The 14,643-nt window shown below is 44.0% G+C and overlaps 1 protein-coding gene across 1 annotated transcript in view; it reads left to right on the top strand.

Annotated features, from left to right (window-relative positions):
• POMT2 (protein O-mannosyltransferase 2) overlaps positions 1-14,421 on the top strand; it is a 39,779-nt gene extending 25,358 nt beyond the window's left edge. The window contains 11 exon segments of the mRNA XM_020986185.2: positions 1,587-1,656; positions 2,967-3,045; positions 4,239-4,390; positions 4,852-4,943; positions 6,263-6,339; positions 8,687-8,758; positions 9,073-9,132; positions 9,222-9,327; positions 10,063-10,203; positions 10,495-10,609; positions 10,982-14,421. Coding sequence (XP_020841844.1) covers positions 1,587-1,656; positions 2,967-3,045; positions 4,239-4,390; positions 4,852-4,943; positions 6,263-6,339; positions 8,687-8,758; positions 9,073-9,132; positions 9,222-9,327; positions 10,063-10,203; positions 10,495-10,609; positions 10,982-11,087 — 1,070 coding nt within the window. The 3' untranslated portion in view covers positions 11,088-14,421.
• Positions 14,422-14,643: the final 222 nt, after the last annotated feature.

Consider the following 14,643-nt stretch of genomic DNA (forward strand, 5'->3'; position numbering starts at 1 on the left):
TAGCAGCTGCCTTCATTTCTTCTGTGGAGTCCACTAAAACTTGCACATCCCAGCATGCAGTGCACCCCAAAGTGTCATAGCAAGATGGCCATCATTGTCAATTGGAATATCCCTTTCAGTTACAATTCTGAGGGCCTGACAACTGTGTATCATGGTAGCATTTGGCTGGGCCTGTAACTTAGGGCCTCATTCTGGCTTCCCTCTTTGTGCTGTTGTCCCCTGGTGTGAGTCAAGCTGATGGGCTCCTACTCAGAGGCTGAATTATACGGGGCTCAGGTGCTTCTAACAAACCTTGAATCCAAATCTTCTTATCTTTGGGCAGACAGATTGCTACCTATAGGCTGTGCGTTCTGCTGTAGTGGTGGAGAGGACAAAGGGGACCTCCTGTTCACCTTCCCTATATTTCTGCTGGTTGTCTTGCTCTACTGTCTGCTTTGATTTTTCAGATTAAGGTGACCTGGCTCAGCCTACTACTGGATAAACTAATCAGTTCTTTGTAGGCAACGCTGCACACTGTTCATTTTAATCCACTTGTTTGTTTCTTTCCCTGCCCCTTTTCATCATGGCTTCTCGCCCAATTTTTTGTAAAAATGTGACTTGTAAAATTATTCGGCCTGATTCTCTGCTGCACGATAACAAATTATGAATCTATTGCACAGGAACTTTGTCAGTTTCTTTCCCAAGAAGAAAGTTGCATGACTGAGTTCAGTTGATTTCGCTGTTAATGTATTTTGAATTAATGGGATAATATGAATGACATTTAAGATGGGCAAATCTCAAAGTTTTGTTTGTAGGATGAGGTAAAGGGAAAATACAAACTGAGCCCCTCAAAATTTACTTTGACATGATTAATTGGGTGATATCAGTGGTCCATGCCAGGTTCAAACTCTGGCATTTCAGCTAGAAAGTAGGAGTGCTATGGGCCTACTCAGATGTAGCATTATATCCTAGGATGTCTTTGTGTTCTTCCTGCCTTGCTGGCATAAATTGATAAAATTGAACTTTCTCTCTCAAAATAAACTATTTAACCATGTGATATTTTACTTATAATGATTCCTCTGATTTGTAGAAAGATCATATAGGTATGAATATCTCTGGGATTGGATTTTCTCACTAATTCTCTGGAGGTTTGGTGTGTGTGTGTGTGTGTGCGTGTGTTATATGACTATTTTTAGTCAATAGATTTATTTCTTAGTCTGACCTTGGTCTATTTCCAAAGCATTAGTATTTCCAGAATATTCCTAGGTCGTCATTTCTTGGTAAAGAAACTTTTAAAGGCCCATTCTGCATTGCTGTGACCACTTTAAATTCCTTTTCTATGTTGTCACCTCTCTAGGTCCTAACTGGCCCTGGTCTCAAAGTTATAACAAAAGTTGGCTTTCGTTCTCATCTTTCTGGGCTCGCTCCTAGGAGATGGGATGCCAGAGATCAAATGGCCGCTGGTAACGTTTTCAGGGTCTGATATTTGACTTTGGGCAGAAGAGCTGAACTCTTAGTTATGTGCATGGAGCTGATTTTTAAAAGGGATGATGTTCGTCTTTATAACTAATTCACGGTGCGAGGCAATGTCTGTTTCTACTTGGCAGATCCTCTAGACCCTTCTTTCCCAGTAGAGTTTGTGAGACACGGAGACATCATTCGACTGGAACACAAAGAGTAAGGATGCTCAGGATTAAAAGGGTGCACGAGGAGCAGGGAGGTGGGTGTGATTGTTTTCTTGGCTGGCTAGACTTAAACAGAAGACACATTTGTGTAAATACCTGGTAAATGGGTGAAGTAGGAGATGAGAAGACCTCACGGGATAGGTACTCAGGCCTTTTTTAAACTAGATTGGATTTGGGGTAGGGGTAAGAGAACAGGGAGCTGCCTTGTTTAGAGCATACAGTTAATATATTTTTTAGGATCAGCTAAAGCTACCACCATTTTCTGTCTCATATGTGTTTCTTTGGAAACAGGCCCAGGCTAATCCTGTGATGGAGCAGGGGTTGGGGGTGAGGGGAAGGGCTCTAATGGGAAACGGATTCATACTTGTGTCAGTGTATGTATTTGGAATAAGGTTTTACTTTTTGAGGCAATGGAAGAGTTTCATCTTGTGGTCAGCTAAGGTAACTTATCTTAGAGAACCATTTAATAATGTACCCCATTCATGGAGCCAATAGCACTTCTAACATGGCTCCATACTCTTTCTGTGAACATACTCAAAAGGAGTGTGCAAAATAACTTGTCCCCCCAGTGTTGGGGATCTCAGCTATCCATCTATGCCTGCCCATGTCCTCCCACAGGTTCCCCATAGAAATAAGAATAGTAATGGACATAGAGTACTTTGAGGTCTGCAGAGTTACATCCATTCTCTCAGCTTGAGTCTCACAACAACCCTAGGTGGTACCTGCAGACAGGTGTTGTTTTCCCCATTTTACAGATGAGGAAACAGAATCTCAGAGAGGTGAAATGACTTGTTGTTGGCTACATGGCTAATTGCCGGAGGCTGGATCTGAACCGATGTCTCTCCTGGCTCCAAGCCCATGACTCTTTCCACCATACTATACAGTTTCTTTAGTACTTGTTACCTTCTGTCCCAAGCTGCCAAAAAGAGTTTGGGCTCTTTTCTTGTTCTCTGGATGGTATTTGAGTAATACCCTTTCCCGATGGCCCTTTCTGAGTTGCTATTTCTTCAGACCCACTTGGTACAATGGGGTCCCTGTAGGTGAGAAATTGCATTTCTCTGTCCTAGAGTCACAGAATGTTAGAGGTAGGGGATATTAGAGGTCATCTAATCCGGACCTTTCTCTTTAGATTTGAGGAATCTGTGACCCAGAGGGTGAAGCTTAAGGTTGTGCCCTTAGTTTGACGAGGTCAGGGTCAGAGCCATAGGATTTTGGCTTCCATTCTGGTATTTTCTTACTACATCATATTTGTTGCCTGTCACCTTTTAGATGATGCAAACACTCCTTTTCTTTGAATTCTAGGACTTCTCGAAACCTACACAGTCATCAGCACGAGGCCCCAATGACCCGGAAGCACTATCAGGTCACTGGCTATGGCGTAGTAAGTAAACAGCCAAAGTGATGCACAGGTTGTAAAAAGTAGTGGGGACTGGCTTGTTGCCATGTTGGCAGAACATGTCATCCTCAGAATCTCAGAATGTCCCTAAGGCTTTCGGGGCTGAGTTAAGACTCATTTAACATTTGGAAGATTTTTTGGCTTTGCTTACTGTGGGAAAGGCAGTTTATAAAAAACCTATCTGTCCCCATCCCAACACTATCATAATATTTATATGTTCCATTTAGTCCTGATGTTTAATAAATGTCAAAAGATACTAATTGGAGTCCATAGACCATTATGAATCAAATTTGACCCAGAAGCCAAGGGCCCAAGGGGAAGGAACACCTTCATATGTCCTATCCACAAGTACCTGTGTAGCTGAATGTAAGTGCGTGTGTTGATAATCCTTTTGGTATCTCCCAGTACACACTGACTGATTTTTATGATCGCCTTTAAAGTGAAGGGCCATCTAAGTCTTCTGGGATTACCTTCAGTAACTTGAAGGTAAATGTGATGAATAGTTATTGCCAAGGTTTCAGAGATATCAGAAGGGTACTGGGTTCCTTATGCTTGACCAAGTGTCTTTCTGAATCCTTATTTTCTATTACCAACGAAACAAACCACTAAATCTTAAAGTGTTTGAAGTTGCTAATGAATAAGAATTGCATATCCTTAACTTAATCTTTTGGACTTCCCTTGAGCAGAACTAGACAGAAATCTTAATTCCTAAGTAGCAATATACAGGCCAGGCCCTTTTTTTTTTTTTTCTGTACCCTTCCTGGCTCAGAGCATTGAGCAGCCAGATGGCTAAGGTAATGGGTTTAAATGGCCCAAATCAGTTCCTGCTGGCTCAGGGTATAGCATCGAGGTTGGTGGCTTGAGGGCAACCTCATGTGTCTAGAGTCTAGACCATAGCTCTGTGAAGTGAGGAAATTAGATTCCTAGGTTCAAGGGACTAAGTGATCTTGCTTGGTTGTAATACTGTGTGCTGGGCTTCATCAGTCATTCAGTGGATGAAACTACACTCCTTCCCCCTCCTGCCCCAACTTGGGAAGGACTAATGCCAGTCTACTTCACCTTTTGTCTTAATAGCATAGTAATGATCGAGAGGTATCTATTTTCATCATCCCTTTCTGTTGTTCATTTCTTTCGAGTCCTTTAGTTTCATGTGTGTTTTTTCTTGCTTCATATGACAGAATGGGACAGGGGATTCAAATGATTTCTGGCGGATTGAGGTGATGAATAGGAAATCTGAGAATCGGATCAAAGTCCTGAGGAGTCATATCCGACTCATCCATCTGGCCACGGGCTGTGTCCTGGGTTCCTCAGGGAAGACACTGCCTAAATGGTGAGTCATTGGGGTCTTGAGTTTACTTATCTAATCCTTCTTCTTTTATTTCTTTACCCCGTTTTGTGGGAAGCACTTTTACTTGTTTGTGTCCAGTCCAATGCTCAGCTCTGTTGTTTTCTTCAATGATGGATGGAAGTGAAAAGCTGGTATCAGATAGGTAAGGAGTGCAAAGCTCATTGACCAGATGTTGCTGTCTCAATGAGTAGTGTGGCCTGGCAGACCTTAAAGGTCTCAGATCTTTTGACTTGGCATCATATCCTCTACATATTTTATTCTGTCTCTGAAATAGTAATGTGGCATTTGCAGGGTAGTTGTAGGATATAATTTTGTGAGATTAGGAGGATTATCTCCAGATTAAAGAAGGGGATTATACAGGACAGTAGATAGCTGCAGAAGGGCTTTCAATTGGGGGGGGGGGTCTCAGTGTTCTAGGAAACATTTATGACCACCTCTCACAGGGGCTGGGAACAGCTGGAAGTGACCTGCACTCCATACCTGAAGGAGACCCCTAATTCTGTCTGGAATGTGGAGGACCATATCAATCCCAAATGTGAGTGAGAACCCTCCATGGGCTGACTGTGACATGCTTTTATCCCCTTTCCTGGAAAAAAAAGAAAAGAAAAGCAACCACAGACTTTGTCCGGGCCCTACTTTTCATGCCAAGTACTATCCTATTGCTCTTTTTCCTTTCCCAGTTCAACTTTTTAGACACAGAACATACCGAAGACCCCCTTCCCCCCCCCTTACACCTTCTTAGTTTGATTTCCATCAGTTTGGTTTCCATCTCCATTATGACATTAAAAAATTCTCTTTATTCCATCGGCATAAATATTTTAATATCATACATTTGCTCATACGTACCCTTCTCTTGATTTTCCACTTGTATTCTTGTTTGTCTTTTTTAAAAGTCTAATTTTGGTTACTACATTGCTTTCATTTCTGAATGCATTCTCTTCCTTTCTTTTACCCAGCAAGCTATCCCTTGCAGCAAGTAATAATAAAGAGGGGGAAAATGCAGTTCAGCAAATCTACCCACACATCAGCTAAGTCTGACAGTGTATGCAGTGTTCTGTACCCATAGCCCCCAACTTCCGCAAAGAAGGGAGAGAGGTGCATTCCCTTGTAAATCTTATCGTAGGATCCTTGGTTTTAATCTTGAAGGAATCTTAGAGGTCACTGAGTCCGTCTCACTCATTTTACAAATGAGGAAACGTGCCCAGAGGGGCTGAGTCATTTGCCCAGGGTCACTTAGCCGGTGAGTGACTGAGGCAACACTTGAACCCAGGTCTTCCTGACTCCGAATCTGGCACCCTAGCCACTGTGCCATGTTGACTTTTCTTTGGGACCAAGCCTGGTCACTGAAATTAAACAACATTTAGGTTTTTTTTTTTTCTGTTCTTTCCGTTTGTTTATCTGTTCAACTAGATGGTAAACTTTATGAGGACAGGGACCTCATCCCAGGGAATGGCATCCATTTTCTTTGCATTTCCCACAGAGCCTAATACAGTGCTTTGTGTAAAGTAAGTGTTTATTAAATGATGAATGAATTAATGAAGGAAAATAAAATCTTTTGCCTAATTTCAGGTTGAGAAATGTTCAAGGACCTTACTAGCCTCACCAAAAAAAAAGCAAAAAAAAAAAAAGAAACGTTCAGGGAATGAGACTAGACGTTTGATAGTGTTCTTTAGTTCTTAGGCCTTTAGAATCCTCATCTCTGCTTTCTGCCATTAACCTTAGCCCCAAGTAATACCTCGGGAAGACTATAGCCAGACCTTCTTGATAGAAATGTGTTTGCAATGAACAGTCTGAATGTGCAAAGGGAAACGAGCTTAAGATGTTTTTTGTCTGCCCTGTGCTCTCTTTGTTCAGTGCCAAACATCAGCTTGGACGTCCTGAAGCCCAGTTTTGCGGAGATCTTACTGGAATCCCACATGGTTATGATCCGGGTAAGGGGACCCGCTTCTCACCTAGCTGGCATCCTGTGTGGCCTGTCCAAGAGTCTGGGGAGTAAATAAACTTAGGCTTCTCATCAGGGAGGGTGGTAGAGAAACCTGCTTCCCCTTTAAGGAGAATTTTAGAAGAATCCTTCATTGAGCCTTGGAAGCAATGTGATGCTACAGAAAGAGCACTGGACTTGTTCAGAAGCCTTGAGTTTGATTCTTGCTTCTGCCACTTCCTGTGTGACCACTTAAGCTCTCTGAACCTCTATTCTCATCTACAAAATGGGGCTAATGACATCTCCTCTACCTACATCAGAGGATTGTTCAGATAAAGCAAATTAATGTTTGTGGAAAGTACCTTGTAACTTGTGCTGTATAAGTGTGTGAGGCGGTATTATTATTATTATTTGTAGGACCCTTTCTAGCTTCTCATCATAGATATGGGATTGCTACTAAACTCATTGATTTGGGGAGTGGGTGGGGAAAGTTGTCTTTCTTGGAGAACTATTTGCCTGATGGATTTTCCTGGAAAAGACTTTGCAATCAATTCTCCATCTCAATAAACATTGTAGATTGAATTGGCTCAGGTTTTAAAAACAGCCTAATGCTGTCACTGATCTGTGTTGGGTGGTGGCCAAGATGACTTTGTGAGATCCCTGGGTCACTTCTAGTTAGAATTCCTGCTTGTAGCTGTCCTTGTGACAGAACTCTGTAACCCAGCCTGGCTCGAGGTGTGTTTCATTCAGTGCATCATTTCATGTCTTTGAAGAATTTTAAGATTAAGTCTACAAAGCTAATTTCTTTTTCCTTCTGTCAGTGTGCAAGAGGTAGAGACAAGGAATAAAAGAGATTTTTTTTCCCCAGCTGAAATTTGCAATGATGTAGAGTGAAGGATGTGGAAAGATTCCAAAGGGGATGATGATCTATGCAACAGGAACCGTAGAAAAGGTTCTCTTACCACAGTAGTAAAGTTGAGTAGAAGTTCTGCCACTAAGCTAGTGGGGCCAGGCTTAGCTCATGAGATCCAGCATAGGGCTAGTTCATATTGGGGTTTAAGCATGAAGAAGCCACTTACAAATATATATAGCTGTAATCGGTATAGAGATTTTCTCTTCTTGTCACATGGATGAAATGAATTAAAGTAATCTGGGTTTCTAACAGGAGGTAGAATGAAGTATATATACCTGAAAAGCCATTAAGCTTGCTGAATATCTGGGACTGATCCAGCTCTGACAGAAATCTACAAGTTTGAGCCTGGACTAGATTGATGTGAAGGTATCAGCTTCTGCCATCAGTGGCTCCAGGGGGCCCATACTGGATCGTTCTTGTTTGGGCACTTAACAGCAAATCTGAGGGGCTGGGGATTGTTGTTAAATTTCATAACTTGGCAACCATTCTGGACCCAGGAATAACAACCTAACCTCCCTAGGCTCTTGGGGATAATAAAAAAAATGGGTCCTGGGACAAACCCATCATATTCTCCTTGGTTTAGACTGATCTAAACCAGGTACTTGGGGGTGAGTTGGAGCCCCAACTTAGACTGAGTGACGTAGCTGATCTCATTTCATTCTACTTCTTGTTGGGCAATAGTATTGTACTTTTCTAGAACCTTGGTGACAAGTTACTGTATGTAAATCTTGGTTACTTGCCCTCCTACTGGAGGAAAAGTCTCAGGAACAGCTTAAGCAAAAATGCCTCAGTTTATCTTGGAAATTCAAGGTGAACTTACTGTTGATGAATTTAGCTAAGCGAAAGGCCATCCTGGCTGCTTGCTATAGATGCCCGTGGTACATCCTAGTAAAAGTCCAATTTCTCCTTACAGAGATGTGGCTAGTAAATACTCTTGGCCTCTGAATTGAAAGACTTTGGGTCTTCCAGACTATACAACCTCTTCAGAGTATAGGGATGCCAAGAACTAAGTAAATATCACCCTGTTCTGTGTTTGAAATTGATTGATGCTGGCTTCCTAGGAAAACTCAGAAGTGATTTCTCCTTTACACCATTGACTCCCTCGTCTTAATGCTCTTAGCCTAGAATTCCCACAGCAAAGATGAATGTGCACAAACCCATGAGAGATATGCCCTCTGCTTTTCTTGGTTCCTGTTTTCTTAGGGTACGCAGAATCTGAATGGAAAGTAATTAACGGGCAGCCTATTTGGAAGTAATAAATAGAAAATCGTCACCAGGCTCTCCCAGGGCCAGAGAGGCTCATCCTTTTCTGCAGAGACAGATGAGATCAGGCTCTCAGCACTGATCCATAGCCTACACTATTCATGAGATCTTGAGCGGCCATCGCCTCATCAGCCTCCCCTGTCTCTGCCCTTACCCTTTTTTTGTTGCTGCCTTCTTGCAGGGGAATAGTGGTCTCAAACCCAAGGAGAATGAAGTCACTTCCAAGCCTTGGCATTGGCCCGTCAACTATCAGGTAAAGAGATGAAGCCATGTGAACTTTAGAGCCAAAGAGGAAACCATTCAAATCCAGGTGGGAACGCTAATAGGTGGGGCCTGGGGTAGGGCCAAGTACAAGAGAATTGGCTTCTCTTCCCCTCTGCTGATTTGGCATACTTGGAGAAGTGAACGTGGAATTTGGACACTCTGTGTCTTAGGATCCCCTGTCTGTAAATTACAAAACAAAGTTTTCTGCAGGGTTTGGAGGACAATTGAGATGATGCGTGGAAAACTCTGAGAACTCCTTTCCGCTCAAGTCATGAATAAACACTTTGCTTTTTACCACCACAGGGCCTGCGCTTCTCAGGAGTCAACGAGACTGACTTTCGGGTCTATTTGCTTGGAAATCCAGTAAGTGCTTTCCTGTGGGTTTTGCTCTTTCATATGTGCTTCTGGCCCTTGCCTTTCTTTCATCCTGTCCTTTTCCTATTTCTACACAGGTCATCTGGTGGTTGAATCTGGTAAGCATTGGCCTTTACCTTCTCCTGGGAAGCATCACTACTGTGTCTATGCAGAGGGGACTTCAGCTCACTGCAGAAGTGAAAGGTCAGGCTCTCCAAGCATTTCCTACAGTAACTTGGCAGAAGGTTAAGTGCCTATTTACTAAAACCAGGATTTCCCTGGCAGGTACATCTTCTGCCTTCTCCACAGTCTCCATATGCCCTTGGCTCCATCCCTCTGGTGGGATGGAAAGGAGTTGCTATGGCAGCTTGTATTTTCCAATTGTTGTGCTGCCACCTGTCATTGTAGACATTCAGCTTGTGGAATAAAGCAAGGACAAGCATCTAGGCATAGGCTTCCTTTCACCTCTGTAGGTTTCCCCTCTTCCCAGTTGCACTTTGTCTTCCCATTCCAGGGAGAGATGCTATCTCAAGGCGTGTTTCTTTGTGGCCACAAAGAATCATCATTCAGGGAACTAGAGAAGGGGAGGGGAATGAGAGTGTTCCTAGCCTCCGGCTTTTCAGAACTGTGGATCCTTTAGGGAAAGATATGGCTGTTTCCATGTTAGAAATCTGCATGGGAATTAGAGGTGAATGACTTTAGGAAAACCACCTCTTGTTTGAGACAACAGCTTACTGTGATGAAAGCAAAAGACAGACAAAAACAAGCCCCACATGTCCAAGGGCAGCGACCTCTAAGTTCTCTACCAGCTCTGAAGACCTGTGGTTTCTGCTGAACTCCCTGCTCACTCATTCCTTTTTAATATGAATTGGCCTGATCCCCCAAGGCAAAAAGTAGGAACAGAACTTCCTATCTGAGGCGTGATACTTGTGTCCCAAGGTCTCTGCCAGGTCCTGCTGCGTGGAGGAGGTCAGGTCCTGCTGGGTTGGCTGCTCCATTATTTCCCTTTCTTCATGATGGGCCGGGTGCTTTACTATCATCACTACTTTCCAGCCATGCTTTTCTCCAGCATGTTGACAGGCATGTATTTCCGAGACTCGCAGGGCAGAGAGGACTTCTCCTGGACTGATCCAGGAGATGCCAGGGAAGGCATAGCGGTAGAAAAGTGATGCTTGAGGGGGGTGGGATGATCACAGGGAGGGGGAAAGGAGAGGGCATTGGGAGGTGCGAGGGATAGAGTGGGGGAGGGAAAAGGGAATTGAATTTCTTGCTTCTCTGACTTAAGCTGTAGGGTATTGGCTTTAGTAGGAGAAAAGGTGAGTCTTACTTGGGCTGAATCTTGATGGTAAATGGTTTCCCCCTCTTCTTTAGGGATCCTGTGGGACACAGTCCTCAGGTTCTGTGCTTACTATCTGTCATCTTTTCCTCTGGCTAACTGGGTGCATATATTTGGGATCTCTCTTCTGATCCTGGGAATTGCCTATAGGTGAGTATTGGACCCTGGTGCCAGGGAATGAGAGTCGTTTTTCTCTGAGAAAAGTTCTAGTTTGATATGTTTAATTCTTGACTTTTGCTTCAGCTTGCTCTTGACCCCTTCCCTGGGCTTTGTGATAATTCTCTTACTTTATTAATTTAGCTTGTACCCAGGCAATACTATGGCCTGTATAATACATGTAGAAATATGTGGTAGTCACAAGGGAGTAGAGGTGATTGTGGAATAAGAAAGTTTAAAGACCACTAGACATTAGGGACCTGACTGCAAATTTTGATAGGGTCTTCTTCTTGAAAAGGGTCACATCTATAATACTGGGTTTGTTTTTCTGACTTTCATGCTCTTTTTCTGAATCTCCTTTCTTAGCTTCTACCTCTTCCATCCTCTCTCTTATGGAATGGTTGGTCCCATGGCTCAGGACCCTCAAAGTCCAATGGCAGGATTAAAGTGGTTGGAAACGTGGGAGTTTTAGAGCCAAAGAACGCCAGCCCCGAAGGATCCAGGAACTGCCTGCAGGAATGGTCAAATGGAACCAGTTCTTTAGTTCTTATGGGAAAGCAGCTGTGGAAGCAGCTACTTCAGGAGATCCTGAGAAGACTCTTACGCATCCAGGAGGAGCCTAGCTAAGGAGATGAGCCCTTGGGATAATTTCAGTCTGCACCCATATGAGTCAGAGGCTCTATCTTCAACTCTAGTAGCTTGTGCCATCAGCAGTTTTTGGTTGGGGATATTTAAGCAGTGTATTAACTCCTCTTAATTAGCCCCATTTGCCTGGAATTTGTGCTATATGTGAACATGCAAGGGAACAAATAATGAGGGCAAAACAAGAGGAGGGGTGGGTGCTTGTTACACGCGTGTGTGTGTGTGTGTGTGTGTGTGTGTGTGTACCTATATATATTATGAGGGGAACATATGTGATGCATTTGTCCTTACACCTGTGGATCACAGCCTAGGTAACTGGACAGTTGAATGTTGTAAACACTTAGGAACAAAAATAGTTCAGGGCTAATTGCCTATTCTTATTTTCTTTTCACACTGGATTTTTATTTTGTTGTGCTTTCTGCTGAGGGATAAGATGATTGTGGGTAAGATCTAATACTGGGACCTAAGCAATTCTTCAAAAGGTTGCTGACCTGGAAAGAGGCTCTGTGGTTTAACACCTCTGCCCCAACTTTGGGCACAGCCCAGACAGAAAAGATGGGAACTGTCTAAGTTGTGTTATCCTTGTTCCCACAAACCAGGTAAGAATCACCAGAAAACAAGGGCACCTAGATCACATCCTCGTTCATCCTCATTGCATTGCTGGCAATCCTGACTGGAATCGGACTGCCGTTTGGCAAGTCTTTTTTGTGGCAGCTGAGTTCTTGATTTCTTGCCTAGGACTGTGACATGAGCTCAGTGGGTGCAGGGAATGAGGGGGCCTGTGCACTTGCGGTCTGCCATTTGAGCCCCCGAGCTCTGGCCCTTTTAGAATGTCAAGCATTACCAGATTGGTGAGAGATACTGAATCCCATCCTTGGCTGCACTCCACCCCAGGGCCCTTTTGGCTGAAGGCCACTTCCACCTGCCCATCCTTGCCCCACCCAGAAAGTCTGGGAAATGGAAGGCAAGGGCACAAGGCAGAGTCTTCTCACAGCTGAGAGGAAGAACTCTTAGTCAATCTCCTTCTTGTTAACTGTAGTAGACAAGGGAAGTGTGAGGGGGAATTTCATTTGGAATTTGAACCAGAGAAGCACCTTGGGCGCACTCCAGCCAAGTGTATGGGGAGTAAGTGGAGTGCTGGGTTCATGTTCCCATCACCTGCTGCTTCCTCCTTATCTTGGCATCTTCACACTGTTTTTCACACAGCTTTCACTCAACCTGGAAGCCTTGTTTCTGTCATTATTTCTTCCAACTCTTCCTTTCCCCAAAGAGCGAAGAATGCTTCTCTGCATCACGATCCAGGAGGCAGTTTCTCCCCAGAGACCTGTTAACAGTTTTCTTTGTCCCTGTCTTGATGATCCAAAGCCAGATATCATGATCCCCTCCTCCTCTGCCTCCCCCCCCCCATCTTTCCTCAGTGAAAGGGAACAAAACAACCCCTGGACTAGTGCCAGACCAAACCAGTCTGCAGTACCTCTGTCTGTTGGGCTTTGCTCTTCCCATGCATCACTCAATATGCCTCCCTTCAATCTTGGGCACAGTTTAGTGCCTCCATGTTTAAACATGAGCCTCTGCCACACTCCATTGCCGCCTCCCCTCCTCTCCCCAGGCAACTCCACTGACTGATGGGGTCATGGGCTCTCTGGAACATCATTGGGAGGTGGTTGCCATGGAGATAGGGAATAGGTCCTAGGGACTGGCTGTACTGCCTCGGGGAGGGAGGGGGGGCGAGGTTGTGGGCCATGCAGGGGCCTCTTGGTGGTTCACACTGATTGTCATTAATGCTAATAGAGGAAATGTAGCAATGCCAAAATCGAGGCAGGTTGGCTAATTAGATCTGGTGCCTGATAACCTTTCCCTCTGAGTGGCTTCGGCTCTCCATACTTCCCCCCAGCAGGAAGAGCTGCATGCGTGCCCTGAGCCTGGGTTCCTTAGTTAATTGCATTTGTCGAAGGGAAGGAGATTGGAGATGGGGAAACTCAGCATACCACCACCTCAGGAAAGTCTGATTTCTTTTGAGCCGAGTAATGGTACCCACTGTGCCTCTTATTTGGAGATAGGGAGCAGTATGTGGGGAGTCATCTAGCCCTTGGTTCACGGGAAGGGACATTACCTGCTAAGGGGCCCAATAAGAGGGCATTCACTGTCCTTAGTTAAAGGGATTGTACTATACACAACCCTGTAGTCTGGAAAAGCTTGTGGGATAGGGTCTGATTTGGTATGGAGCAGTCATTTCTGACTTGAAAATAAATTAACAGACTAGAAGTAGTCTGAGTCAGCATACTTTGCTTCTTTTTTTCTGCTCCTGGTTTTCCATGCATTTCACTGAGTTTTGAGCTGCTAATAGGACTTAGGCCTATTTGGAAGTGATAGTTGCATCTGATTTGAAAGCAGAACACCCTTCTTCTGAACCTCTCTCTCCTTTCACTTTTTCTAAGTGAGTATAATAAGGCACTGGCCCAAGATATGTTTCTCAATATTTGAGAAAGAACAGCAGGGGCATTGATAAGCCCAGAGTGCCCAGATATATTTTACATCCACACCATTAGGATAACAAACTGGGTTCCTATGTGCCCCTTAGACACAGGGATTCTATATTTGAGGCTTCACTCCAAGGCCCAGGCTTGAGCTCCAAGGTTCCGTTTCCTTCCTCGATTTCTCAGACAGAATGTTTTGTTCCCAGGAGTGTTTTGAGTGTGAAAGGCATAAATATAATTACTTGTGACTAATGTATGTGAGTGACCATGGAGAAGGTGGCTTGCTTGTCCCTTCTCTCCGATTTATTGCTGCTGAGAAAGAAACGTACCACTGCCACAAACCCTGCTTTCCAAAAGCAGATATTGTGATGCTCCCTACTCATCTTCCTCATCATTCTCTGGATCCCTGTGAGAAGACCTGCTGGTGTAACCTTGCTACTTGAGTTGGAGGTGAAAGTGAATGTCTCTCTACATGAATTCGGAACAGTGTACCTGATTTTTAAAAGAGAATAGCAACAAAAATATATTTCCCTCAAATTTGAGGGGAATGAGAGAGAGATGGCTCCCTTTCAGTCAAACTCTGAGTGTCTCCTTAGGTTTGACACCATGCTTTGTAAAAGGGCTTCTAAGAAAGCTCCGGAGGCTAATCTGGCCATTTAGTTTTGTAATAAACACTATTGTTTTGAATACTGTGTTGTTCCACTGTACTTATTTCTGTCAGACTTGTTCTCTTGGCCTCAGGAAAGATTCCTGATAGAAAAATGTAATGAGTATGATAGCCAGTTCCATTTTGTTGCCTTCTCAGGCCTAAAATGTGCTCTCTGTCATTACCCAGGGATTTGGCACCTGTCTGTCTCACTGAAGGCTCAGGATAGGAATTGAGTCCACCTTAGAGGGAAGTTGGGCATT

The sequence above is a fragment of the Phascolarctos cinereus genome, unplaced genomic scaffold (assembly GCF_003287225.1).
Source record: "Phascolarctos cinereus isolate Bilbo 61053 unplaced genomic scaffold, phaCin_HiC Scaffold_3;HRSCAF=262, whole genome shotgun sequence".
NCBI classification, from domain to species: domain Eukaryota; kingdom Metazoa; phylum Chordata; class Mammalia; order Diprotodontia; family Phascolarctidae; genus Phascolarctos; species Phascolarctos cinereus.